General features: G+C 42.0%; 1 protein-coding gene across 8 annotated transcripts in view; it reads left to right on the top strand.

The window, feature by feature from the left end:
* The window catches only part of LOC138259164 (cyclin-dependent kinase 17-like), a 521,155-nt gene that overhangs the window by 406,380 nt on the left and 87,210 nt on the right, over positions 1 to 27,565 (top strand). For all 8 annotated transcript variants that reach the window (XM_069206701.1, XM_069206696.1, XM_069206702.1 and 5 more), the window contains 2 exons: positions 2,047 to 2,167; positions 13,366 to 13,463. In XM_069206701.1, coding sequence (XP_069062802.1) covers positions 2,047 to 2,167; positions 13,366 to 13,463 — 219 coding nt within the window. The remainder of the gene's footprint in view (positions 1 to 2,046; positions 2,168 to 13,365; positions 13,464 to 27,565) is intronic.

Genomic DNA, 27,565 nt, shown 5'->3' with positions numbered 1-27,565 from the left:
CAAGTGGGTACACTTGCCAAGTCGAATTTACAGTGTAAAAATACACACACAGACACTGCAGTGGCAGGTCTGAGACATGATTACAGAGCTACTTATGTGGGTGGCACAACCAGTGCTGCAGGCCCACTAGTAGCATTTGATTTACAGGCCCTGGCACCTCTAGTGCACCTTACTAGGGACTTACTAGTAAATCAAATATGCCAACCATGGATAAACCACTTACATACAATTTAAACAGGAGAGCATATGCACTTTAGCACTGGTTAGCAGTGGTAAAGCGCTCAGAGTTGAAAAGCCAACAGCAACATGTCAGAAAAATATAGGAGGCAGGAGGCAAAAAAGTCTGGGGATGACCCTGCAAAAGCAAAAGTCCAACACCCCTCAAGTACTTAAGCACACAGAAGAGGTATCGTTGGAAGGGGAGAATCACCCCATTCTAATGATACCTTTCTCTAGTAGATACCTGCTTGGGTATTGCCCAAGGAGGGAGATCCCGGCAGGATCACCCAAGCAGGGATCCATTCCACTAGACACCCGAGACTTGTGAGGGGGGAACTGACCCCTCACAATGGACTACAGCCTTCACCCTTTCCCGGGCCCAAACATCTTTCTGTCTCCAGGGGCCAGAAAGCCTATTAAACACAGGGAGATTTTAATGCAGCCATAAATGAGTAGGGACGGCACACCCAGACATCTGGTCTTGCCCTAGCCTTTTTTTTAAAAGCCCCAGCAGTATTTCTGCCCCTAGTGGGTGCACAAAGCGCACTAGGCCACCAGGGCTATAATTGGAGGGGAGGAGCAGCCCTGCCCCATCCCAGCAATGGGCTAATGTGCACCAACTTTCCCCAGCTCAAAATTCAGTTTTGAGTGGAAAAATTTGATGTATTCATGTTGTGTTTGGTGCAGTTTCCTGTTGCGGGCACTAGGCTTACTGACACAATTGAGGTACCATTTTTTCAGACGACTTAGGGAATGTGGGCGGAAAAAAATGTGTGGCTCCTCGCAGATTTCAAAACTTTCCATCACACACATGTGAGGAAAATATGTTTTTAGTCAAGGTTTGAGGTTTGCAAGGAATTGTGGGTAAAACGATTTTGATAGAGCCACACACGTCACACCATCATGGATTCCCCTAGGGGTCTAGTTTTTTTTTTAAATGACAGGTTTGCTAGTTTTCACTATGTGATAGCTGAGCTAGGGCCCAGAATCCACAGCTACATACTTTGCAAAAAAGTTATCAGTTTTGTGTGGAAAAACGTGAAGCATCCATGTTGTGGTTTGGGCCATTTCTTGTTGAGGGCACTAGGCTTACCCGCACAAGTGAGGTACCATTCTTATCATAAGATATGTGGGAGCATAGAATAGTAGGATATTTATTATTACAGATTGGATTCTGCTGCATTGGTGCCTTCCAAATACACTCTTTAAAAGTGAGGGTATTTGTGATCCACACTTAAGGAGACTATAGCCTGTCCAGATAATTATTTTTAGACGAAAAGCCATCTGACTTTTAATGTCAGGACCACAGTTGTGTTAATACTGGAATGTGTGGTTTTAGAATATAACAGTACAGTTTTCGTATTGTTCTCTTCATTTTTTCTGCACATCAGAATTATGGTCATAATTCATTTTCTCGAAAGAGGTGTAGGTTGTATAATATACACGTAGATTAAATATCAAGAGTGATGCATCATGGGTATTTTGATTTTTGTTTTTTTATTTATTTTTTTACTGTTGAAGTCTATAATTTCTATAGAAATGGCATCCTGTCATTTTTATTATTGATTCTGGTTAACCAAGGCATTCTATGAACCTTTGTCTTGACAACATTTTAATATGTATAAAAAAAAAAACAGTGATTAATTGAAGCTGAACTATGATACATGTGATAGCTTAGCATAACACCTAATTTGTTCAACTCAACAAGATATAAATGTATGCATTTAATGAAGGAAAGAAAAAATGTGATTGGAGAATGTGTGTATTAGTCAGAAATTCTGGTATATCCTTTAAATGTAATCTTGTCTGAATTTGCTCTTTTTTTAGGGTTGGCCCGGGCAAAGTCCGTTCCTACCAAAACATACTCCAATGAAGTGGTTACGTTGTGGTATCGGCCCCCTGATGTTTTGTTGGGTTCAACAGAATATTCTACACCAATTGATATGTGGTAAGCATAAAAAAATGCTTAAACGGTTTTCCTTCGAGTAATTCCTTGCAGAGTAGGATCATTAAATGTTCTCCTGGATCATTTGCTGCTTTAAGAAATGTCATATAGTCAGAAATATAAATCAGTGATGTAGATGCTCTGTACTTAAATCTACATGGATCCTGCAAGCCACCATGTTAGGACCCAAAAACACCAAGCTTGTGATGCTTCTAAATTCTAAATACATGAATACCACTAAATTGTTTTCATGATTCAAGATCCTCAAGTCATTGTGAGCATTCTGAACATTAAAGATGGCCCTACTTCCCATTGAAGACATAATGCTGTGTGGCCTTTATACAATGCATCAGTTCCAATAAGGACTTGCTCTCCAGTCAATCTCTGTTCTTCATTTTTTTGGAATGATGACTATTTCCCAACAATTAATATTTATCCCAGTATTTCAACAATACTCCTTATCTTTCATTCCATTAATTTTCCTGACTTTAGCACAAAGACAGCATGTTGGACCTTACCAGCTAGTTTTTGCACTGGCTTAAGTTAAACTTCAGTATGGTTGTGGCATATGTTCGCAACCGAGGCACGAGTGAGCATGGCTACTCTTTTTGAATCTCTTGAGTGTTACCTAGGTCAGAGTGATACCTGAAGTTTCATGTGAAATACTGCCTTCATATTTTGTGATGATGCTGGCACCTCTAACTTTAATGTGCTATCCAACATCTTCCTATATTGAAAATGAGTATTGTGAGACTGTCTCCGCTAATAATATATAGCCATTTGATTCTGGGTGATACTGACTGAGATATTCCTCCTTGCTTGATAACTTTTTGGCATTCAGGGTTACTTTAAAAAGATGAACTAGCTGTTTGGGTTTTAGCTTTCAAACAGAGGGTGAGACATTGAAACAGAGGAAGCTGGCGTATTTTCAGTTATTGGTAAGTACTCGCTGCATCCATTGTTGTGACATGCCATATGAAGATGGTACCATATGATACTGCATTCCAGTGTTATTAGCCAATTAGTTCTTGCCTGCATGGATCTTAAACTATGCGACTATGAATATTGAATTAGAGGTGACTTTGGGCAGCAGAAGGTCACTCTTTCAAGGTCTCTAGGATGCTAACCTAGTAGAGTGAGTTAGGTCCAAGGGACACTATGGATTTGGCATTTTATTTTCTATGGTCTAGTCCTTCGGTGATCGGTGTATAGTGCAAGACAGTCAGCAAATACTTGGAAAAGATATGCCGTGTTGGAAGTCTAGCACCGTTTACAAATGCCATGTGTTAGTAGATAATTATGTGAGGTATAAAACATAAAAGTAACTAGATTTAAGTTGTCTTTTTCTAAGGAAAAACAATAGAGGGATTCTTGAATTTTAAAAGCACAATACTTTAGAAGACTTTTTTGAATTAAGACCACTTTTAGAATATACACCTATTCAGTGTCCAAGGAAACGATTAGGTAGGTTGGAGGTTTTCACCAAACAGGGACTGAAGAAGTTATTTGGTAACAATATGAAGTATAGTCACCTGTGAGAGAGGATCACAATGTGGCCATCGGCCATAAAAATGAGCCATTCTGTAATTTTAGTGAGTTGCAGAGCTGTTTTCAAATTAGCTGATTTTGGCTCATCCGAACAGAGTAACGTTTGGTTTCTATTTTTTAAAATGTAGTATCAAGTTGCAAACATTTATTAATATACAAGAGTGAGCAAACAACCACACTCTACATGCTTTTATCAGATAAGTATTTTCTTTTTAGGTGAAGTGAAAGGTGCTTCAACAATAGGATATAGAAGATTATAAATGTATGATTCTGATCATTATTCAGAGTTGATAATGTAGAAAGATTACTGTGGCCTAAGGACACTTGAGCTGTGGATACTATTTGGTGATAGATGTAGAAGGTGATATTTGTTAAGCCGCAGTCTTAAGTGATTTAGGGGCAGAGTGCACACTGGTTGATAAAATTGCAGACAAGCAGCTACAAAGTATTAAGGATTGAGAAGCTACATTCTGTGAACTCTTGGTTATTATAGCTTTGTCAATTCTTGAACAAATTCACAGTCTTGATTTGTTTCCATTTATAGCATATCATAATAGAAATTACTTTTTAAATGGATTATTTGTTAAAGGCAGCTGGTTAAAAAAGATTCAAGAATACTGTCCTGAAGGACTTGGCAAACATGTGTACAGCTACCAGAACATTGTCAGTGTATTTATAAATCTATTGTGACCTGATTTGAGAGGGTAAATGGGTCTCTTCTTCTGCCCCTCTCTTTTAAAGTGATCAGGTTATTGGGATTGGAGACAAACTGATGTTCGTAGGATGAATCACGTAAGGTTGTTTTTCAGGAGAGTATATTATGAAAGTAGAGTGATGGGGATAAAGTATTTTGTTTGTATTTACATTGTTGACTTTATGTTAATTTTGTAATAAAAGTAATATAGTGCACTACATCTGTGAATTGTTGTTATGTGTGCAGATTTTTACTGATGTGAACAAACCTACATAGAGTTAAAATTTGGATGTGTTTTTGTCTGCGACCGTGAAGGGGTGGTGGTCATGGGTCACAATAATAAAACAAGATAGCCAGTGTTGCTGTTCTAATGATAACAAAAAGTGTCATCTGTTTAGTGCCAAGGATTGTTTATAAAATTGAGATTCAGTTTTTTTCTAGGCCATGTCTTCTGTTAGATGGTGCCTGTGTAGTGAGATATAAGGTACTCTCATTTAAGATGACTTGACCAACAGATCTATGATCTTCTTTACTGCAACTGCCTACAACTCCATTATTGAGGAACCCATCACTTGTCAGTTCATCACATGACCTGAACAAGATACTTATGTAGCTACCTGAAAATGTGGTAATGCGAGGAGCAACAGAGGAATCCAAGGCCCTCATAAAGTATGAGGTTTTTTTGTACTTTTCTTCAGTTCTAGCCAGAAAAGGATTTAAATCTGACTACCCAAATCCATTAATAGAAAAAAAAAAAATCCTTAACTAATACTGAAAGGTTTCTTGAAGTCAACTAGTTATCCATATTCATTTTTTTCAGTGGTAAATTATAAATAAAAGAAGAATATGCATATATCAAATGCCATCAAGAATCTGAAGGGGAAAGCTTGCCTGATAATATGCATCAGCATAGGGGAGGCAGGTGAAGAGCCTATAGTAATTTAGAAGTAAATGAGTTATTTTGGTAAGGCCCAGTTGTTTGGATATTAGCATCAGCTCTAGTATATTCAAATACAGTGTCACGTCAATAAGGAGGACTATCCTTAAACACGTTTTTGAAAATTAAGTATTCCACCCCACACATTTATCTGAAACCAAAGATTCAATTTCCTTTGTGCACAAAATATCGTTTCAATATGGCCCTTTGTTTGAAGCCCATATTGAAGGCAAGTGGTCAATGGGAAGTCAGTGTATGTTTCAGTTAGCACAGCTGTAGATGCTCTGGGACTGGCCACTGATTGCTTGGATCCAGTTGAAGATTTTCCCAGTTAATGCTACTACCACTTTTCAAAACAAAGAATTTAACATCAATTTCATGTGCTTGGGTGACAACAAATAGTGTGTTTTTAATTTTGATGTTAATTACTTCTGCAGTCAAGAAGGAAATGCAGATTTGAATTATATCGGTGTTGTCTGGGTTGTACTGGATGCACAACACGTAAAGGAAGCCAGTTTCGAAGAGCTTCTGCCACTGTAGTGAATACTCATAGCATCTGCTATCTACTCAGCCATCATTTATTTCCTCCTTTGGTCCAAAAGTAGTACCCATTTTTCCTATTGACATTCTTGTGCCTCAGCTGTCCCATGAATTCATTCCTGTGGAAGCATCAGACCTTCCTGGGGGATTTTTAATAAATGCAGTCCGCTTCAATCATCGCTGTACCAGACAAAAGAGTTTGAAGATAGTTAATAGCCGTTTAAGACCTCTCATATCCAAGTGGATTCTGGAATAGCTATTTCCTTCTGTTGCTGGGCCTGGAAATTGGATGTGGCATTAGATTCCATGAGGCTTCTCTTTGTCTCACAGAGAAATTAAACATACTCTTAAGGATGTCAGTGTGGACAAAGAGCGCAACAGAAGCCATGTATCTGTATCCACAGCATTTAATAAATAAGCCATATCTCCTAGGCGTCAGTGTTGTTGTCACTATCAATCTGTCATTCAGCCTTACACACACAGCATACAGAAGGCAGTATTCTGGTTCTTTAAATAGCTTTAAATAGTGCAGATGCCCCATTCTTCTTGTAAGAAGTAGTAAACACCTGTGACTACCTGAAATTAGTGTAATTTCCACTTGCTATCTCGTGTCCCTGTTTTGCTTCTTTAAAACTAATGTTATTAGTACCTCTCCTCAGTTGTCTCTACCTTCTAAGGCCAGCATTATGAGTTAAGTGAATTTTGGTCTTGGCATACCGAAGAGCAGGAATTCTTGATTCCAGACACTGTTCACACACTGAAATCCACAGATTACACTTTTTCCTACCAGAAGAAAGAAATAACAGCACTTACTTGGAGATAGAGATCCTTTATTGTGATTTGTTTTTTCTTCAATTCTAGAACCCATATGAATTGGGTCTATGATGCTTCTGGGCAAAAAGATAATTCTAATTGTGAAATGAGGAAATGTCACCCTGAATTATCACTCCAAGTGAAACTCTGCCACTTGTAATATGGGCCTTAGACTTTTTTGTTTTCTCTCCCTCTTTATCATTCTAAAGTTGTACCTTATCTGGTCTGATATCTTAGCTTCATTTCATTGGTTGGCATTCTCTTTTGATTCCCCAGTTTGTATTATCCGTTATTTTACAACTTACGCTATGTATAATGGTGTCCTCTCATCTGCTCTGCAATGTATATTTTTGGGCATTTTACGTCTATAAATGCATCATCCACAGGCAGCTTTCATCTTAGTCATTGTTTGAATCCGTTAGTTGGAGTTTTTGCTTTTACTCATATTGTATTTTTGCTCTGACTCAATGGAATGTCTGGTTCTTCTTCATTTTGCAACAGATGGGGTCAAGGAATGGTCAAGAGTAGCTACTTGCATTGCTTGATAGATGTGAAACAAAACTCCTACACCAATTTAATAACATTTAATTAAAACACAATTATTGTAAGCAAATTCTAACTACTTACAAGATAGCATTCCCTACTAAACCTAGATATAGGCTCCAATAATATCTGTAGGAATGACTGCTGTAACTTTGTTGTATGTCTACTAAATACTTTGACCCAAAAGATATTCTCCCATTTGGATCTGTGGTGCATTTATATTGGGATGAGTGAATGAGAAAAGATGGTATTGAGAGTCCAAGCCATTCTGTATGTCCTGGTATATGTCACAAGATAATTGTGCTATACACATTAAAGGCACTATACTCAATTAAAACACCATACAGTAGTACATCAGGTAACTATAAAAGTCTACGGAAAACATCCGTCTGAGTCTAGGAGCAGACATACTTGAGAACAGAGTAGGCAATGGTTGTACATACTGTTCTTGACACCAGGAACACCATAAACATCTTAATTATCTTGCATCATAATCCCATAACAGCTGCTTAGGAACACATCAATCAAGAATGAGGAGTAGCCCCATTCTTCTATACAAATAGCTTTCCATTGTCTATCAAGCAAATATTTGTCAGCCACTAGAATCTTGCACACTGCTCGTCAAGACAGAGGGAGACAGCCACCACTGCCCTGTTTTTGCTTAGAACTAGAGATCTTACAGTCCCCTTCTTTTCAGTGACCAAAACAGAAAAGGAAAATGTCTCTAAGCATGACTGTTTTGCATCCCATTGCATTCTCTCAACTTTTCACTGCTAATAGTGCATGTGAGCTGATCTCCTTTAATCCTTATCACAAATTATATCAAAGCCAACCTGATTGCTCCATAGCACCATTCACCCTTCCTCCAAATCACCCACAAAATAATGCTTACTGCAGCATACTTGGATATCCAAGTGTGAAGGACTGAACTCATCCTAACTTAGCTGTTACAGATGTCCATGCAGGAACTATATTGGTATTTTTATTTGAGGCTGCCTATTAAGTGTCTCCCCAATGGTTTCAGTCTAGTGACAAGAGTAAAGTTGAATGGCTACAGCTTCAGGATCTTTAGTGAAATTTTAAAGTGTTGCACATGTCATCAGCATACATATACAAACCCAATGAATGAATCAATAAGGCCGTATGTAGATTGAAATGTAGAGGCAACAGTAGTGACTCTTGGAGGAGCCTTCAGGATAGCAAGCGGAATACAGAAGAAATATTTCTAGCTGTAATTCAGAATGCCTTTTTAGACACAAATTTGTAAAGACTAGGTGTGACCTTCCATACCATAATAATCTAGCAACACCTAATGATGGACCGTGTTGAAGGTCAATGAAAGGTCTGAAAGAATCAGTGTAGCAAGAAGATTGACATCTGCATATCATTGTAGATTGTGGAGTGTTAGAATCTCTACTACCGCTGGGATGAAAGCCCACTTGGAGAGGGTGCAGCAAATTATTGTACTAAACGGAAGCAGAAGTCTGATGATAAGGTTGTGGTCTCCAGTATCTTAACCACGCAGGGCATCTTCGATATATGGCTGTGGTTAGACAGGACTTTTGAATCCAAGTACAATTTCTTCTGCTGTAGAGTAACAGCTGAGAGTTTAAACTCCGTTGGATCCACTCCTGATTGCAAAAATGCATTAAGAATAGGTTTAGGAGGCCTACGTTCTGACTTTAAGAGGTCTCTGAAGATTCTTGTAGGGAGAGGATGTTTAGGAGATCAAGACAGTTTAAGATCGTCCATTAGTTGTAGAAAACCCTGTAGAACATCAGAACTAAACAAACTGTACATTGAGGTTTGACTATTCCTCAGTAATTACATGGAAGTAGAGCGCCTGAAATTTATGTACACTACTTTGAAACTGGAAAAGTGTAGAAATATAAGAAGCCAATTTATTTAAGTTAATCCAGTCACAACATGTAATAGTCTTGTTCTGGATTTACTAACAGAGAGAACTAATGATGGGTTGAAGCACAGTTGGTTGTTTCTCCAGATATGTGTGAGTCTTTATACATCAGGATGTAAGACATTGCCTCAGTGTAGCTTTAAGCCATCTAGGAAAAAATCCCTGAATTTTACATGCTGTATTTGACATTATCTGTGCATTTTTCCACAAAGGCATAGAATAATGAAAGATATTTGCATTGCAGAGCTATATATTTTTAGTTATTTGTTTTTCACTTTTGTGGTGAATAATAGAACAACCTTCATGGAATAAAGTACTTACATTTCAGTGCTTTGCAGCATTAATCCTTTTCTGGATTCACATGCGGTGCATTATTCCACCATCTAGTAGTTGGGTCCAGAATTGTTTCTTTTTCTTCTTATCTTTTTTTTTTTCTGGATGTCGTTGATCACATTTGGTGGTATGTCTATTCCCTCTGTGACTTCAGATGATGCCCCCGATGTTCCTGTGCATAGCTGCCATCTTCTGTTTCTTTTTTTCCACCATTAAGTGTGGAAGGAATGGATGAGCTCTGAAAGTTTAAAAAAAAAAAAAAAATCAGAAGTATTTGGAAGAAAACCAACCGCTTCAACATAGACCGCGAGAGAGATTACAGGAGAGAATGGGACCCTTTTCTCTCCACCCAACAAGGATCCCATTGGTACCAGCCACGTGGTCAGAGAAGGTAGGGATCATGGAAAATATCCCCTTCTACCCCAATTGCCACCACAGGTTTGCCCACAGAGACCCCCATGAGGTCTACAAACTCCTGAAGGATCACCGAGTCAAGAACTGCGAGGCCTGTGCTTTGATCGTACCAAACACTAAAGGTAAGCCGAAGAGCGAGGCTGGAACACCACTCCACCATGGCCAGCACTCAAAAGACACAGGTTTTGCTGAAGGACCTCGGCCTGTGCAGCGACGAGGAGAACTTTGAAGACGCTGAGACAGAGCATAGAGGGGAATTGGATGTCGCTATCTGTGAGGTCGATGCCCAAAAGAGACAAGCAGCAAAAAGGGCAGAGAAGGACACCGAAAAGAAGCCTAAGGTTATAAAACCACAGAGCGGATCTGACCCAAAACCCTCAGACAGTAAGTTCCACAAGACAGTCTGGCGCCAAAACATTCGTCAACCTAAGCCCAAGGATCCCGACCGTGGGATAGCGATGGAGGCAAAACACCGTCAAAACCCGCCAACGACTTAATCCGCTTAAGAGGAAGCAAGAGGAAAGACCAAGGCTCCAGAGACAGTAGATCTTTTGATGCCGAAGAAGAGGCTGACGCCAAAAAAAACACTTGAGGTTGAAAGAAAGAAGAGAAGCCTCAAGGCCGAAATGGCCACACTCCTGCAGAGGAAGAAGTTGTTCGACTTCTTCAAGAATGTTCAGATCCCGACCAAGCCTTCAACGTCCACCATGCCCAAGGACTACCTGCCTTGGAGGCCCCAGCAACACCAGAACCTCATGAAGAGAAGCAGGAAGAGTTACGTGAATTTAAGGAGGCTGAAGTGAACAGCAGGCTTTGAGGAAGAATCCTGGTACGATCTGGACACTGAGTCCCCAGAAGAAGGTGTAGACAATTATTCTTTGAGGCCTCTACAACCTCTACAACCGCCACATAAAGAGGGTTGCAGAGACTTATGGGCTCCAATTAGAGGAGGAGAAAGGACATTCACGTTTTCTCCTTGAAACCTTAATGCCATTGAATAAGAGGAACCTATATTTTCCCATGCTCCCAAGTATATTTGACCAGATTAAAGAGGCATCCCCGGATCCACAAAGGTTGGGGAGCATTCACAGGCAACCTGAAGTTATGGGGACAGTGGAACAGTACAGATGCACTGAAACACATCAACTACCTGGAAATGAAAACAGTGTTCCTAGCCTTGAGGGCTTTCCATCACACGTCAGGCAAAACTGTACTAATAAAGACGGACAGCACAACAACCATGTTTTATCTCAACAAACGGGGAGACACGAAATGTTCCACCCTAAGCAAACTACCCCAAAAGATATGGAAATGGGCAATAGCAAGGAGACTAACTCTACAAGCTGTCCACCTACCAGGAATACAGAACATGGAGGCGGACAGACAGAGCAGATAAGAAACCATCTCCCATTAGTGGGAATTAAAACAAACACTGGAGAAAATATTCAGTGTCTCAGGAAGACTAACAATAGACCTCTTGACAGCAGCCAAAAAAGCAAAATGCCAACACTTCACCTTTTAGGTTTCAACACCATCAGCCAAGAGGGAATGCCCGGTCAATAAACTGGACAGGGAGATTTGCATACGCTGTTCCCCCGATTCCCATGATACTGAAGGTGCTAGAAAAAGACAAACAGCCAGGTACAAACCTCATTCTTTTAGCTCCACGGTGGCCCAGACACACCATGTACTCAGACCTTATAGTGGTGTACAAGGGACAAATGATTGAAAATCAAGGCAGATCAGGATTTGCTAAGAATGCAGGAGGGGAAGAGTGTACCACCTGAAGCCAGCAACCCTCAGGCTAGCGGCCTGGTTCATGAATACTTAGAATTCGGGCATCTACAACTGCTGCCTAGGACAAGGGAAATCCTTAAAGAAGCAAGGAAAGCTACAACCAGAAAGTTTTATGCTACAAAAAGGAGCAGGTACATTCTCTGGTACACAAATAACACAAAAATTGAGAAAAGGAAGAAACAGGAAACTGTATTGACTTACCTCACCGTTACAAAACGGGTTAACCTACTCATCTTTAAAAGTACACCTGACAGCAATAGTAGCCTATACCGGGGGAGTGCAGGGAACAGTTTTTTTACATCACCAGTAATAAAGAGATTCTTGCAAGTAGCCAAAAGAATTGCACCACCTAGATCATTTCCAGTTAAATTGTGTTAAACATTGTGCTAATGCAATTAATGACAAAGCCTTTGAACCAGCGCATCACAGAACTTAAGACGGATTTTAAATCACAATGCAGATCTTAAATTACTCACACACAAGATAGCGTTCCCAATTGGAATCACATCATTACTCAGAGTGAACAAGCTACAAGCACTAACAAATCTGGAACCATACCTGCAGACACACAATGAGAAGGTAGTCTTCAGAACTAACACACAGTTTCTACACAAGGTGGTGACCCACTCTCATGTCAGCCAAAATATTCAGCTACCATCTTTCTTCAAAGAGCCGAAGACAAACAGAAAGAGCCTTGCATACATTGGATTTAAAGAGGGCTTTAATATACTATCGCAAGAAACAAAAAGTTTCGTAAAGGAGAACAGTTACTAAAGGAACAATCTCAAGATGGACTTTGGTAACAGAGACTTGCTATTCTAGAACAGGAATGACGCTGCCCACAGTGCCAAGAGCCCACTCAACAAGGAAAAGGGGCACAACACTAGCATTCCTAGCCAACATACCCAAAAACACAATCTGTGCAGCAGCATTGGCATCATCACACCTTTGCAAAACATTATTGTGTGGACATTCAGATGAACAAAGAGGCACAGGTGGAACACAAAGTGCTACAACACCTGTTTGCTAACACTTCCTCATTTCATCCCAACCAACCCATAGGGAGAAATACCGCTATATAATCTAATGCACAGCTTGTGAATCCAGAAAAGAGTTCATGCTGCAAAACGCAATCGTTACCAGTAGGATTAGTTTTGCAGCTTGAAGATTTTCTTGATTCACATGCGACACACCCACCTCCCCGGAAACGAGAAGATGCAACCCAGTAGGAAAGAAGAGAACAAGGAGGAAGTAAACCCAAAAGAAAGAAGAAACAAAAAATCTGAAGATGGTTAGTATGCACAGGAACATCTGGGGTGCCGTCTGACATCCCATAGGGGATGGGCATGCAACCAAATGGTGGTCGACGATGCACACAGAAAACCAAAAGAGAAAGAAACAATCCTGGACCCAACCACTAGATGGCGGAATAATGCACAGCATGTGAATCCAGAAAACTCTTTAAGATGCAAAACTACTTCTACTGGTAAGTAATCAATTTGTTTTCCTACACCCCTCAACACCACGTCCCTATCCCCACTCACATGAATTAAAAGATGGGGGCTCTACAGATGTTCACCTTTGTTAATGAAAAAAACACAGAAAGTGTATTATGTTCATAGTAATGTGTTTTTACTAATAAGTAATTTTGTATTCTAATTCCACAGGGGCGTAGGCTGTATATTTTGCGAAATGGCAACGGGGCGACCACTTTTTCCAGGTTCAACTGTAGAAGACGAGTTGCATCTGATATTTAAGACTCTTGGTAAGAAAGGTGTTTATCTCATTTGCAGTCCAGATAAGTGCTATCCTCATTGTGTGTCTGCTTCATTAAATCGTCCTCCCACCAAACTGCTAAAATTGGGGAGGTACAAGATCCTGTTTCGATAATTCCTGACCTTTAGGGCTCAGACTGGTCATTGTCGTTAAGTCTGCATGGCACAAAGATAACATTGAACCGCAGCCACACGGTTCACTAGAGGATATAGTATCATTGGTAATAGGGAGCATAATAGTCTCACATTTACGTGCCAAACTAATAGAGGCCTTAACTGAGCCACTTAGAAGTTTATTTAGGGCTGCATAGGGAGGAATGATTGGTAAGTGATTTGGGTGACAAAATAGTGTCATATGCAGCCCACGTCTCCAGAAATAAAAACAAAATCAAACTAGTAAAATTCAGTTACCTACAAAGGACGTATGTCACACTTGATAATACATACGTTGTTTGGCAAAGGCTTAGGCAATTGTACAAGATTCCACTTACCCAATGCAGACCACTGTCATGCCATGGGCATTCTCCATTATAGAGGTATACTGGATGAAGATTATAACACTGATACAAGCAGCTGTGAATAGCCAGTATCACTGTTACCATTTGCCTTCTTGTTGGGATCGTTCGCACAGGGCAGTGAAGTGAAATTCAATTTTGGTTTATTGACCTGACCTTAACACTCATGACATGTACAGTAGCTATGCACAGAGTGGGCAGTGGCTGAAGGGGCAATGTTTCCCTGAAAATGACCAAATGTATACAGTTACAAACATTGGAAACTACATGAGAAATCAAATGAAAGAAACTCATGTATGTTCGCATTGTTACTGTTGTACCCCTCTCTTATAAGTGTGAATACCAGAAATGAATGCAGCTGAAAGTATCACAGTGCTCGATGGGAAATCCAAAATGCCGTAAGTGGGGGAATGATTGTGTGCATTTTGTTGAGTGGAGACTTTTATGCGGAGGTGTTATATACGAGTGGGTAATATTTACATTTATGTGTGACATCTCTGACAGTGCTATAGGTGTGGCAGTAAGGGTTACCAGAGTTTATAATACTCTCAATCCCAGGGTGACTGGGATTTTTACGGGGCAAAGTAGTGTCTGGTTTCAGAGTGTGTGAGTGAGGCCAGTCTCGAAAGGGAAACAGTCAGCCTAAGATTTACATTTTGTGATGGATTAGTGGCGTCGGTGGCCTTGTGGTGGATCTGATCATCAGTGTGAATTTATACTGCATCGTAGTGAATACTACCAGCCAGTCCCGATCTCTGTGGACGTTTGACTGAGAGTTTGCTCCACTCATAGACGCATAGGAGAAGTGCATGTTATTTACTTGGAGTGTCTCTTCCTAATGAACATTTGTTTCATGGAGAATCTCTGGAGATTGAAATAATTTGTGGCTTCCTTCATATAGCTTTTGCAGGATAAAAGTATTATAGACAAGTTAACCTGATACTGTTGTTTAAACATTTGTTTGACAAACAGGCCAACCTACTGGCATCTTGTCTTTGCATCTGTTGAACAAAATGTGTAAGTATTTGTCCAAAGGAAAGGACAACGTATGCATGTAGCTAGAGGTAGTGTATGTGGTTCTGAGATTTGGCAAAATGCTAAATAGTTTATATACTGTAAGTTTGTTAGTCTGGCTTGGCATTAACAAAGGCTTTCTATGGCTGTTTGTTGGACTAAATAACTCGTAGTGCTCTTGAAAGTGCTTTTTTAAACAGCCACTCTGTATAAACTAGGTTTTTATTCTCTGCTCCTGCCAGCATGCAAACTACAAGAAGTCTTCGATAAGAAGTGTATATGATATGCCTTTTAAAATGTTAAGTCCCTAATTTAGATGGAAAGACGTTCACCAGAAAAAAGATCTGGTTCTACCCAGTCTCAATTAATTTCTTAAATATGTCCCATTTTGTATTTAGTGGATTAGCACCCACACTGTTCATCATTTGACCAACCGGCCCTGATGTTTGACCCATTCTTTATGACGATATGCTTATTAGCATTTCCATTCTACAAGAGGTCACTGGCTTTTTGCACAGTGGTACGTTTGTTAAGCCCTCTTCTGTTCATAACTCTGAAGTCTCAACTGGTTGTTGCAGGATTAGAAATGTAACCACATAAATAGTACAATTAAATTCATACCAAGGAGAACCCACAATGCCATGCCTACGCATCCATAGGCATGCCCCTCTAACATAAGAGTCCCTCCCCCCCCCCCCCCCCCCCAAAAAAAAGATCATCTCCTTTCCAAGCCCATTGAATTATGTTATTTCACTTGATTTACTAGTAATGGAGTCTTAACCCCAACTTTGTCCAGTGGGCTGTGGGTGTGAGTGTGTTTTCAAGGTGAGGAAATGTTTGCCATCCTTTCTATTCCACTATTTTGGAATGCACTTGGATTGCAGTGGCCATTTATTCTTCACTGTGCAGGCTTTTTGACAGTCTCTTAGCAGCCAGCCGCGGCCTGTCCTTTAGAGCAGAGGGGCCATGCCTCCCCACCTGTTACCCCTCATGAAGAGTGCCTGTCAGGCTGAGCAAAGGTCAGCCTGACAGACACTCTTCATGTTCGTATCAGGCAGCCAGGAGCGAGACATGCACGATTTGCGCAAACTCCTGGCTGCCTGAGCTGAACTCTGCTGGGCTGAAGAGGTCACAGCTCCTATGGGTGTGACCTCCGCAGCTCAGCAAAGATGCCTCAAGGCCCTTCCGCCTTGGCGACGAGGGGAAGCATCACCGATTGACTTCGACCTTGGCGCTTCAGGTTTAATCCCTGAAGCACCCAGGGCGAGTGTCAATCAGTGACACCTCATCACAGAGGGGAAAGGGGTCAGCATTCTCACTGACCCCATCCCACTCTGTGACGAAGTTGGCTAATTGGCTGACCTAAGGTCAGCCAGAGAGGGAAGGCAGCAGTCCCAACCCTCCTGGGACCTCCGAGTGATCTTTGGAACTCGGTTCTTGCCATCTGCATACAGGCAAATTTTGAGGCAACATAGACCTGCTCCGATAGACCCATCTTTCCTCCCTCCAGCACTGACTTAGAGAGACTTGTTGTGCTTGAAAGTAAACTAGGAGGTCCCTTAATTTTGTTTGGAAGATATACCTTATTGTGGATGTGTCTTTTCATCTTTAATTCATCTAATGGGGTGAAAATAGGACACTAGTTTATAGTGAACTAGTCCGTGGCACTTATATGTCTACTTGTACTATTTTCAGAAGTGATTTACAATGTGTGTACAGAATTTTTAATGCCTCCTCCACAGTCGTTTTGGCCTGCTGGAAGGGTTCCTTGGATGAAATGACCAGATTAAAAAGCGTTTTTCCTAAACTACATGGAAACGGTAGATGAACAGGGTGATATGTCACCAGAACAGAAAAAAACAAATTTTTTACATTGCGTAAGTTCTGAAGATTTAAAAGTGTGTAACCAAATGTCTTAGGAAACTGGGGGCGAATGAGATAGAAATGTTTTTGACTGTGCCATTAGTGATTTTGATAGATATGTGTCTCCCAAAGTGTGTGTAAGTGTTGTACGATGCAGGTTTTTCCACAGGATAGTGATGAGAGTATCAATGATGTTTACGGTGCACCAGTAAATGACATTTAGCCAACAGCAAGTTGTTCCCTGCACTCAAACAAAAATGTTCCATATGTGGCATGGTTGGTAATTTCTTCAAAGTATGCAGGAGAAGAAAAAATCTAAAGGTTGAGTGTGTGGATGATGAAGCCAGTAATAAGGACTCATGCTCTTTTGACACACAGGATGATGACAGATTAGTTTTAAATATTAAGGATAATAAAAACAAAATTTTGAATGTGGACAGTGCCATGGTTAAAAAGAAACCTGTATGTGTCATGACCATTGGAGGGATCGATATTCAAATTTACGGTGATTCCGGCTCTTAATATTCTATTAAAAATGAGAAAGTTTGAAATGCAAAATTTGTTGAAAAACTAGGCAGTATTCTGAAGAGTTCTCTTATTTCTCCAGAATGATATTCTGGATAAATAATTGAAATGTTGTGGGTACTGGAAGCTAGTATTTAAATGTGAAAAGTGTATGCAAATCGTATGTGGCCAGAAAGGGACCTTCTGATTTAGGGTGGCTCGACCAAGGCGAGCTCAGAATTATACTTGACACCAATAGCCCAGAACCCGTCATAGTGATCTGTGAAAGCGAACATACAGGCAAATTGATGCTTGAAAAATGTCCTAAAGTTTTCAGTGACAAAATTGGAAAATAACCAATTTTTAACATACTATTGTGTTAAAGAAAGACACAGTCCCTAAGGTCTTTAAGGCAAGAAATATACCTATGATTGTCAGGAAGGAGGTGGAAAAAGAATGGACTAAGTTAGTGGCTGAAGACATAATAGAATCGTCTGAATGGGTCTCACCTGTAGTAATTTCCAGACGTTCTGATGGTTATATTCGGTAATGCATTGATTTGCGCTATCTAAATAATAATATACTAATAGATCAATTTCCATTGCCTCGCATCTCCAAGATGTCTTCAGTTAAGGGACTGACATTTTTCACCAAAGTAGACCTTTCGGGGGGCATAGTGCCAGATTGTATTACAAGAAAGTTGTAGGAATTACACTGCTTTTATCACACCTATAGGCTGCTATCAATATAAAACGATGTCATTTAGATTAGCATCAGCTGCCGATGTTTTTCAAAGACATATGCATTTATTATTTGGCAAACTGCCCAACGTCCAGTGTTTTCAGGATGGCATCTTAATTTATGGGAAGGACAGGGCTGAGCATGATCAGTCGCTGGAATGTGTATTAAGAATTCTAGACACAAGGGTGCTAACAGTAAAATTTTCCAAATGAAAATTTGCAGTACATGCAATTACAAATTTAGGGCATGGTTTGATTGCGGATGGGGTGAAGCCCAAGCCAGAATTGGTGGAACCAATACAATTGGCTCCAGAACCCACTTGTAAGGATGATGATAGGTCTTTTCTTGGTCTCACAGAATTTTATGCCAAGTACATTAGATTTCTTTCATGTAGAACTTTCCATATAAGACTGTTACTCAATAACAAAAGTAAATTTAACTGAGGCAAGGAGTGTGAAAAAATAATTTGAAAATGTCAAGTCCGCTATTGCAAGAGCTACCGCACTGTCAGGTTTTGATCCGGATTTGATTAGTGTCATCACTACTGATGCCAATTCAGAAGGGTTGGGTGTGGTTTTGTCCCCAAAATTGGAAGGAAAGGAAAAGGAGAATCTAATCATAGCTCATGCTTCTAGAGCTCTTACAGCAGCAGAGGAGAAATATTCTGTTATAGAAAGAAAGACTTTAGCCTCTGGAGCATTTTAGAGTTTTTATGTGGGGCAAAGTGTGTGAAATAAGTGATCACAAACCGTTAGTTGTCACTCTCTACCAATGGCATTATCAAAACATCTGCATGCATAGCAAGAATGTCCATGAGGTTCCAAGATTTCATATACAGAATATCATATGTGCCTGGTAAGAACAACGTACCGGCCAATCTTTAACATTTATTTTTTATCTAGGATGTCTCTACGAATTAAGGACAACATAAGTAGTGAGTGGGATGAATATCATGTTGTTTTGGTGCATGATGAGGGAATTCCCTTCATTAGTAAGAAAACTTGGGAAGGAGAATATGTAAAGGACAATATAATACAGAAGGTGCTGAAATACATCATTGAGAGATGGCCAGCTAAAGGTGTGTTAGTCAGGATTGAGGTGTTTTTGGGAAGTCATTAACTAGCCCAAGGAACTTTATGGCGAGGATATAATGCGATTCCTCCCACTAACTTAAGAAAATTTGTTACAGTGCAGTGCCATGAGGGGCATGGAGGAATTGTGAAAACCAAGCTATCAGTAAAAAATGTTTTTTGGTGGCCAGGTATTGATATTTTCGTTGAGCATTGTCATGTAACTGCATAACGTGTGATAATGGTGATAAATGTTTGAAAACCTTTCAATCTTGTATCTCAAAAAGTCCCTGTGAAACTATTGCACTGGACAAAATGGATCCTGTAGGTGTCAAAGGTAAATACATTATTGCTGCAATAGACTTTTTGTCTAGGTGGCCTGCCATTAAGATAGTTGCTGAAGTAGACACGGAAACGGTCCTGTGTTTCTTAGACAAGATATTTATTGACAAAGGTATACCTATACAAGTGATCACTGATAATGGTGAATAATTTTTATCAGGAAAAGCAAAGAACTATTTTCAAAGAATAGGTATAAGGCATCATATGCTATCCCTGCACAAAATTTGTCAGAATGGTATGATTTAGCGCTTCAACAGAGTGCTCAAGGGGGCCATTTAGTCCACCGGTGTTGAAAGTGAAAAATGGGAATTGCAAATGCACAATGTGTATGTATGGATATCTTACTATTAATGAGATGACAGAGTGCACCCCTTTTGAGATTATGAGGGGAGGAGTAGCTAGGGCTAAAAGAAATCCCGCCTGGTTAGTTGAAAATCTCATTGTCACCATGGATTTAGATACTGTAAGACAAAGATTGGAAAACATTCATGATAGTTACAAATCCATGTATGACCATGGAAGAGGTACTGTGAGGGGAACCCATGTCAAAGTAGGAATGTTAGTTAAAGTAAAGAAACCATGGAGGGTAAAGAAAGGAGAAGGTCAGCTTTCAGAACATTTTGAACTGATGGAGGTTGTTAAGAATGCTGTAAGGTTAAGTGATGGTAAAGTTTGGAACCTGAAACGTATTGTCATCTTACAAGGAGATAGTTGGGTGTATTCTAAATCAATGGTGTGGATGACTTTGAATATGGCGCAGATTCTGCTAGTGGAGACAAGGAAAGAGAGAAAGATTCGGGTGTCCATATTGAGCAAGGGGAACTTTTGCAAGAGTTGATTAAGGAGGGTGAAGCCTCTGGGGGTAGGAACTGGTGATAGGTTAGTTATTGAAGGTAAAAGAATGAGAAAGAAACCTGTATGGATATCGGATCATACTGTCCTATTTAGTTCTTTGGATATTCTGCTTTAACATCCTTTTTTGTTTTCTTTCACTATTGTAACTTACGACATTTGTTAGGTTAATATTGTATATTTTACATTTGTCAAGTTTATATTGTATTATTCACAGGTTATTTTTTAAGCAGTAATAATAGTATATAGCGCATCAAGAAGAAAGATGTCTTGTGTCTTTTAAGCTCTCGTGCTCTATCATACATTACATTCCGCATCGGAATGCTAAGGTTTGAGAACTGACAGTTACTTCTGAGCGCTAGGAGCAGGTGGATGTCTATCGTAGGTGGTGCAGTTTATAATAAAGGTTTGTGCTAGAACCACTTTATTAGTGATCGTTATATGACACTGACTTTGGGAACTGAGTGAGTGTGCACTATTTTGTGCTGTCTCATAAGTAGACAACACCACGTGTTCCTGAAGTGGAAAAACACTGAGTGGCTACAGCCATCAGAAAGCATTCCCTTCACAAATCATCCACGCTCTTCAGGTTTGTTCAAAGTGTATGAGTTGTGTCTCCTAGCAGCATGTAGCTCGGAAAACGTGAAGGTAACTGTGATGCGTTGTTTGCGTCAGGTGGGTGAGAGAACAAAGGCCTCAAGAAGAATGCGTGCGTCTCTGACAGATGAAGGCAGTGCGCAAGGGCAGTGACGAGCTTAGCCTAATACCGAGCGGAACGAAAACGCTTCTCGTAAAGTGAGTTGTCATCTGTAAAATAGAAATTACAGTACCTTGTCATTCCACCTTTGACTGAGACAAGGACTGAGGTGAAGAGCCCCGTGCCTAGTGTCCCACTCCCGGGCTCCTTTGGCATCCGCTACCCGCGTAACCTGTCCCTCTCCCGGGCAGTCGCAGCTGCTGTCCAGACAGGCACGGGCCACGGAGCGGAGTGTAGCCGTGTCATAGCAGACTCATCTGACCTGACAGCTAGAACTGCTGCTGCCACCGCCATCAGTCGCTTTGTCAGCTCTGCCTCCTACGCCCCTATACAGCGCTGCACCATCACCCAAAGGCACGAGTAAGGGACCTTGGGCCTGTGCCCTAAGCCCTTGCTGCATCTGACCACTCTCTCGCCTATACGCCTGCCTGCCAGTACAAAGAAATAAAGGAAAAGGAAGTGACAATGAAGCAAGTTAGGGGGTAGGAGTCTTCAGCTTTCTGCCTCTTGCCCCCTTCAACCTCCCTCAGCCTGTGAGGGAGTAAGGCAGTTCTAGGGTCTCGAGGCATGCGCTGCTGCTTCCGCAGTGCAGTGCAGCACAGCAACGCAGGATTTCCTGCTCATGAAGGGGGCCCAGCAAACGAAGCAGCTATATTCCTCTGCTGCTGAGAGTGCGCCGCGGGGGGTCTTTCATGGAAATGGCCCAGCTAGGTCTGGGTGCAGTTTGTGGAACCCGAGTGAGACCTGCTTGCTGGCACCCCATTCCCTCTCAACCCAACTAAGTTATTGAGCACCACGTCTCATCAGGACTTGTTTTACCCTCTGACTGCAGCATTGTTACTTTTCTGCTTGCGACTTAGTTAAATCAGCGAATACATCACTAGGGACTTGGTCTTTGGAGGGACATTTGGCGCACCACCTGGCAGAGCGCTTAAATACAATAACGTAGCAAAAAGACAACAAGCAGCACCCTTGGGGCACATGTAGGAGCACCCAGGGTTCAAAGGAGGCTGCTAGAACCTATAGGAACCTGACCCCTGTCCCTGACCGGTAGCAGGACAACCCAGCAAACCAGCTAAACATGCATTATAGCAAGACAAGGGCCCCCCGCCTTCCCCACCGCCCCCAATTTCTTGCCAGAAAAAGAGATCAGCTCTGCAAAAGGGGTTGAAATACCTGAAGACCTTGCGAACATTATTGACCCAGCGAAGCATTCACAGGGGAGCGCTTCAGCCGCATGCACTCAGGTGGGAATACAGGTCAAAACCAATCAATCAGGCACCAGGACTGTGCAAGAGATTCTCACAGCCCCTAAGCATCAGTCTAAAGTCAACGCTAAGTTCCTTTTTTTCAAAGATCCAGTTTCGGCTATTTATGCAGCAAACTCAAGCATTGTAGGCATGCCATCCCCAGTGGAACCTTCCATCATTAGTCAAGTAGCCGCCTTCGGCCTCGCCCAGAATACATCATACAATCTTCAGGCCAATGGGTGTCCACCCAGCCCACATGACCACCACAGATTCAGCCACACTTTTTCAGCCATGTCATCTACTGCGGCACAAGTAACCTTAAATGGCTCTGCAACAGAGACTTAACGCGAAGATGGAGTTGGCAGTCCTGCAGAGAAGTCTATCTTATTAGTAAAACCTACTCACTCCTCACCTTCATTTTCGGATCTTACGCAACCAATGCAGTTGGCCGAGCCGGTAGGTGTAAATCACTTTTTATTGCCTGAACCGAACCAAGACTATTCACCTAGAGCCAGTCCCAGTGTCGTTCAGCACAGCTTAAGATAAATACACCCAATGCCTGGCCAACTTTCATCAAAGAATCCTACAACCCAGTGTTATGGCTAGCCTTCCGCTGACCGTTCCGCACCTCAGGGCAACTCAGAGACCATCACACAGCAGAATTCTTCACTCACTTTTTGGAGTGGGAAGCAATGGTAGCAACTTACAGTGACAGCGACACTGGGCAGAACTATACTAGCTCCACCCCTCGCTCACCCAAAGTTTTTTGCACTGCCCCAGAGACAGCATGGGTATCAGTACACACTTTGATACCATAGTAGAGCCAGGTGTAGCGGCGATTCTGAGTGCCTTTCATAACACCCTCCAGCTTACCGCTGAAGCGTCCAACTCTGTCTGCAAATATGGACACTCAAATCAAATTATTAAGCACGCTGGCAGTCTTTACTTTAGGGATCGACTCGAAAATCACAAATTTCAGCAACTTGATAGTTAGAGCCCAGAAAACAGCTGACTCCTGGCTGCTGGTATGCTCTTGCTCCTGCTCTCCAATCCCGGACAAGTTGGTGTTCCTACAAGGAATACTAAGCAGTGGCTTTGAAGATCTGAAAAGTGCTCTGACACAATATGCTGTGGTCAACCCTAAGTCTGCTAGCGACGCTGCAAGTGGTTAGCACCTATCAACACTCCTCCCCTTTGTCTTCTTTGCGGGGAGCGTGTCCGCCACAGCCACATAAACAGGAGCCTACAGGGGAGCATCGCACTGTCAAACAGCAGAGCCTATCAAAGCAGCCCCACAAGCCCCTAGCCCTAAGAGCTGCCCCCAGGGCAGCCATCACCCATGTTTAGCTACTGACTCGGATGACTATCTTCTGAATACTAGAGATGTCCCAGCCATAAGCCTTTCACCACCCGAGCCCCTGAAGAAAAGCTGACGGAAAGGGCAGAAGCACAGGATGAAAGGACTCAGAAAGAAGACTATTTACTCTTTTTTCAGCAATCGAACAGGACAGACCAAATTGCCATCTAGTTCTAAATCAGGTACACATGGAGACCACCTGGAAGGGCAAAGTAAAATTATCTCACAGAGCTCCTCCCGGACTTAAGCATGCGTCCTTCACATAGAAACTAGGGATGGCACCCTAGCCAGTCCTTATGCACTGGTGACAAAGTCCCCTCAGCAAGCATTGCCCAATGCTGCTAGGCTGGCAAATCAGTCAAGCCTTGATTCTTCATCAAATCAACTTCCCAGGCAGTGTGGGACCTTCCGGACTGCCTCTCTCAATGCTGGTAGCTGTGCACCACCCAATGCATCGCTTACTGTAACAGATTTGGATAAAAAAGACTTGCTTGGTCGAATTGTCTTTAGACTCGTTAAACCAAAGAACCGCCAGCTGTAGTCCACAGGGCAGCAACCTTGCACCGGCAGCACCAGCACCTCAGAAGTCTATTTACCATGAGTCAGTAATTGACAGCAAGACACTCTCACCTCAGGCTATCTCCGAGCCACTAGCTCCGACTTCCTTTAATGGCAGTACATGCTCCAGAGCAACTTCATGTATTTGGAATTAAAATCCAAGGGCACATTCGACCTGCTGAACCAGGGTAACATTTTCCGGCTAATGAGCCAGCTCCCCGAGATGGGAAATTTCACCTCTGCTGACACAGCGTCAGTGGAATTTATACCCACATCTGCATTTCAAGCAAATGAAAAAACCAAAGTGACCTGGACCTCTGTTGAAGTAGCTAACCGAGTTCTGAGAGTTGAAGGTTTCTTTAGAAACTGAAGGATTCAAGTTTCCTCTGCAACTGAACCGGCATATCTGTATCTTCAACTGTCATGATCGGACTACGGGGGAACTCAGCCTCTGCAGCTTATCCATGGCAACATTTTAAGGGGCTCTCAAAGTAAGGTGCCACCGTCTCCAGCAGCATACGCTGCTGGAGTCTCCTCGTACTGCCCTAAGGACCCCTCCTCTACCGACGACTGGGGCTGGCTCCCTGGAACTCTGAGCACTGTACCAAGGGAACCATGAAGAAGCAGGACAACTATCGACCACTCGGAACACAGACCCAACCTTAGCATATGCTCTTGGAATATTAACAGTCTGCTGGACAAGTTGAAGAATAAGAACCTGCTGAGCTATTTAACATAATTTCAAATAATAATGCTGCAGGAGACCTGGGCGGAAACAACGCAGCCCATGTCAGGATATGTGAGTTATCATGTCCCGGCAGCAAGGAGACCCCGCTTTGGAAATTTGTGTGATGTGGTGGACTTATTATATACATCAGTTGAGCTATGAAGGGGAGCCACCATATATCCCCAGTCATGCACAAAACCTTACAAACTGTTTTGCTCTCCACCGCACAAGGCCCCTCTACACTCTATCTAGCTCTAGAGAAAATGTATGTATTCCCCCCGGAGAAAGCTTGTAAATCATAGGCAATAGCTCATCTTTAAAAGGAGATAGAAGAGCTGCAAGATAACACACTCTGCCGGGAGCTAGTCCTGTCTGAAGATTTTAATATGAACTTATTGGGCACAGAGCTCTGATGAAGCCATTGTGACACAGAACTTCTTCTGGCAGGTCCTAGATCAATTTATGCATGCAGTCTTCAAAAGGGACAAGCCAGGGAAATTGCTAATAAAAGAGCTAGAAGCAATGGGCCTTCAAGCCATCAACGGCTGTTAAAGCACAGATCAACCTACCTCATTTACGCTCTATATCTAGAGGGCGAGAACACTATTAGACTTCACGATCTTATCATCCTCTTTGTTCCATCAAATCTCGAAATTCCAAGCAGCAAATAGAGGTGAAAGTGATCATTTGCCACAAGAACTGTATTTTGCGCATGCAGTCAACCACCATGATCCAACAGACGCATTGCTGCACGCAGTGTATACAAACAATGGTAGGAAGCTTGAATAGTCATCAGACACCATTTCTTTACTATCAGGAAAAGCCAAGCGAATGTGGTCCTCCATATTAGACCACACTGCCCCCGGACAAGCAGCACAAACCCTTGGAGTTTATACGCAAATTTGTTGCCTTCTGCCCGCACCAATCATTAGGCTCATGGCATTGCAGATCCATAGGGTCACCATCTGGCCAGCAAACAGAGACACTCAAACGCAACATACATAGTGCTTTCTGTCTCCTTCCTCTTGGAGGAACTCGAAGCCTGGGCTGCAGATAATGACCTAATTCCGTTTAACCAAACAGGATTTTCCAAAGGGGTCGGCACAACTGCTAATTTCATGGCTGTGTCGTTACTATTCAATCAGAGTCAGCGCCACAAAAATCCCTTCTTCCTTTCATTCATAGCCTACAAGGCTGCATTTGTTTGTGTAGACAGAGGGAAACTATGGGCCAAACTTTCCAAGTGGAGCGTTCCGGCTCATTTGTTAGTGCAATAACTCTTCTCCACACAAATAGTTGGGTTAGAGTCACACTGGGCAATGGCACGCACATCTCCAGGGAAATTCCAACTTGACCAGGACTGTGACTGGAGTGTACAGGCTCCTCTTCTTTTCACCATTTTTCTGGCTGGTCTATCACCAAGGTTGGACAAAGTTAACTCTCATCCTCCAAGTCTGGGGAAAACGGCTGTGGGATGTTTGATTTATGCTGAGGATCTCATTCTTTTTAGCCATACCAGAGTAGGTCTACAGAGGTGACTTAATGCCCTGGCTGAATACTCTGAAGAAAAAGCTCTTCTCATCACCCTGGGAAAATCTAAACCAATGTATTTCAGTGCAACAACACAATGCTGGCATCAGTGGCACCTGAGTGACAGTAAAATAGAGTCTGTGGATGAATATAAAAACCTGGGTGTCCCCCAAGACTGTAATGGCTCCTTTAAGCCTCATTTGGAAAGTGTCAGCCGGAAATCCATTTCTCTAACTTCTGCATTTAAACGTGTCAAAAATACAGCAGTGAAACGTTGAGAGGCAGAGGTGGGGAGCAACTGGACAAAATTATTATCAAGCTCTTTAAGCACTGTTCTGTCTACCAAATTACATATCGCCGGCCCAGGTTCACCTCGGATTTGGCCTCCCAGACAGACATTAGGGAGAAAGGGGGCACTTTTTAACATGTACTAAAAACTTAAGGCGGCAAGACCTGGCACTCTAAGCTCCCTTCTTTGGGTTGAAATCACCACGTAGCCAGCTCTCCTGCCCAGCTTTACCTCGAGTCCTACCTGACTGCACTGGGTCTAACAAATCAATGGGCCCGTCATAGTTCATATCAGCTTGTCACTGACCAAGGAAAGTGCTACAATCAAATTGCAGTTAATGGCCTAAGAAACCCTAACAAAAGGAGGCCATGCCTGGCTTGTTTTGCCATCATATGACCGAATCGCCCTGCAGTCCTACCTGGGCACGGCATTTAGACCACGGATTAAAACAGCCTTCCTAAAGTATCGCCTGGGTTGCCTTCCGACGCACGTGTATCTCCCCCAATGGAAACAAAGCAATATGTCAGGTGTTTGCCGGCTTTGCGGGCTAGCCCTAGAAACATTGATCCTTCATATATGCTTCTACAAGGGCACTGCAGAAGACTGCAAGACTTTTCTTCGGCCAGCGTGGCTCCAAAGGGGTCTGTTTAGGTCGGCGATTCTGGCACGGTTAAAAGGGAGGATGTACAGCTCAGTTGCAGACAGGTGGAATTTCTAGACGAA

The sequence above is a fragment of the Pleurodeles waltl genome, chromosome 9, assembly GCF_031143425.1.
Source record: "Pleurodeles waltl isolate 20211129_DDA chromosome 9, aPleWal1.hap1.20221129, whole genome shotgun sequence".
Lineage (NCBI taxonomy): Eukaryota > Metazoa > Chordata > Amphibia > Caudata > Salamandridae > Pleurodeles > Pleurodeles waltl.
This window is presented reverse-complemented; position numbering and strand designations above follow the sequence as displayed.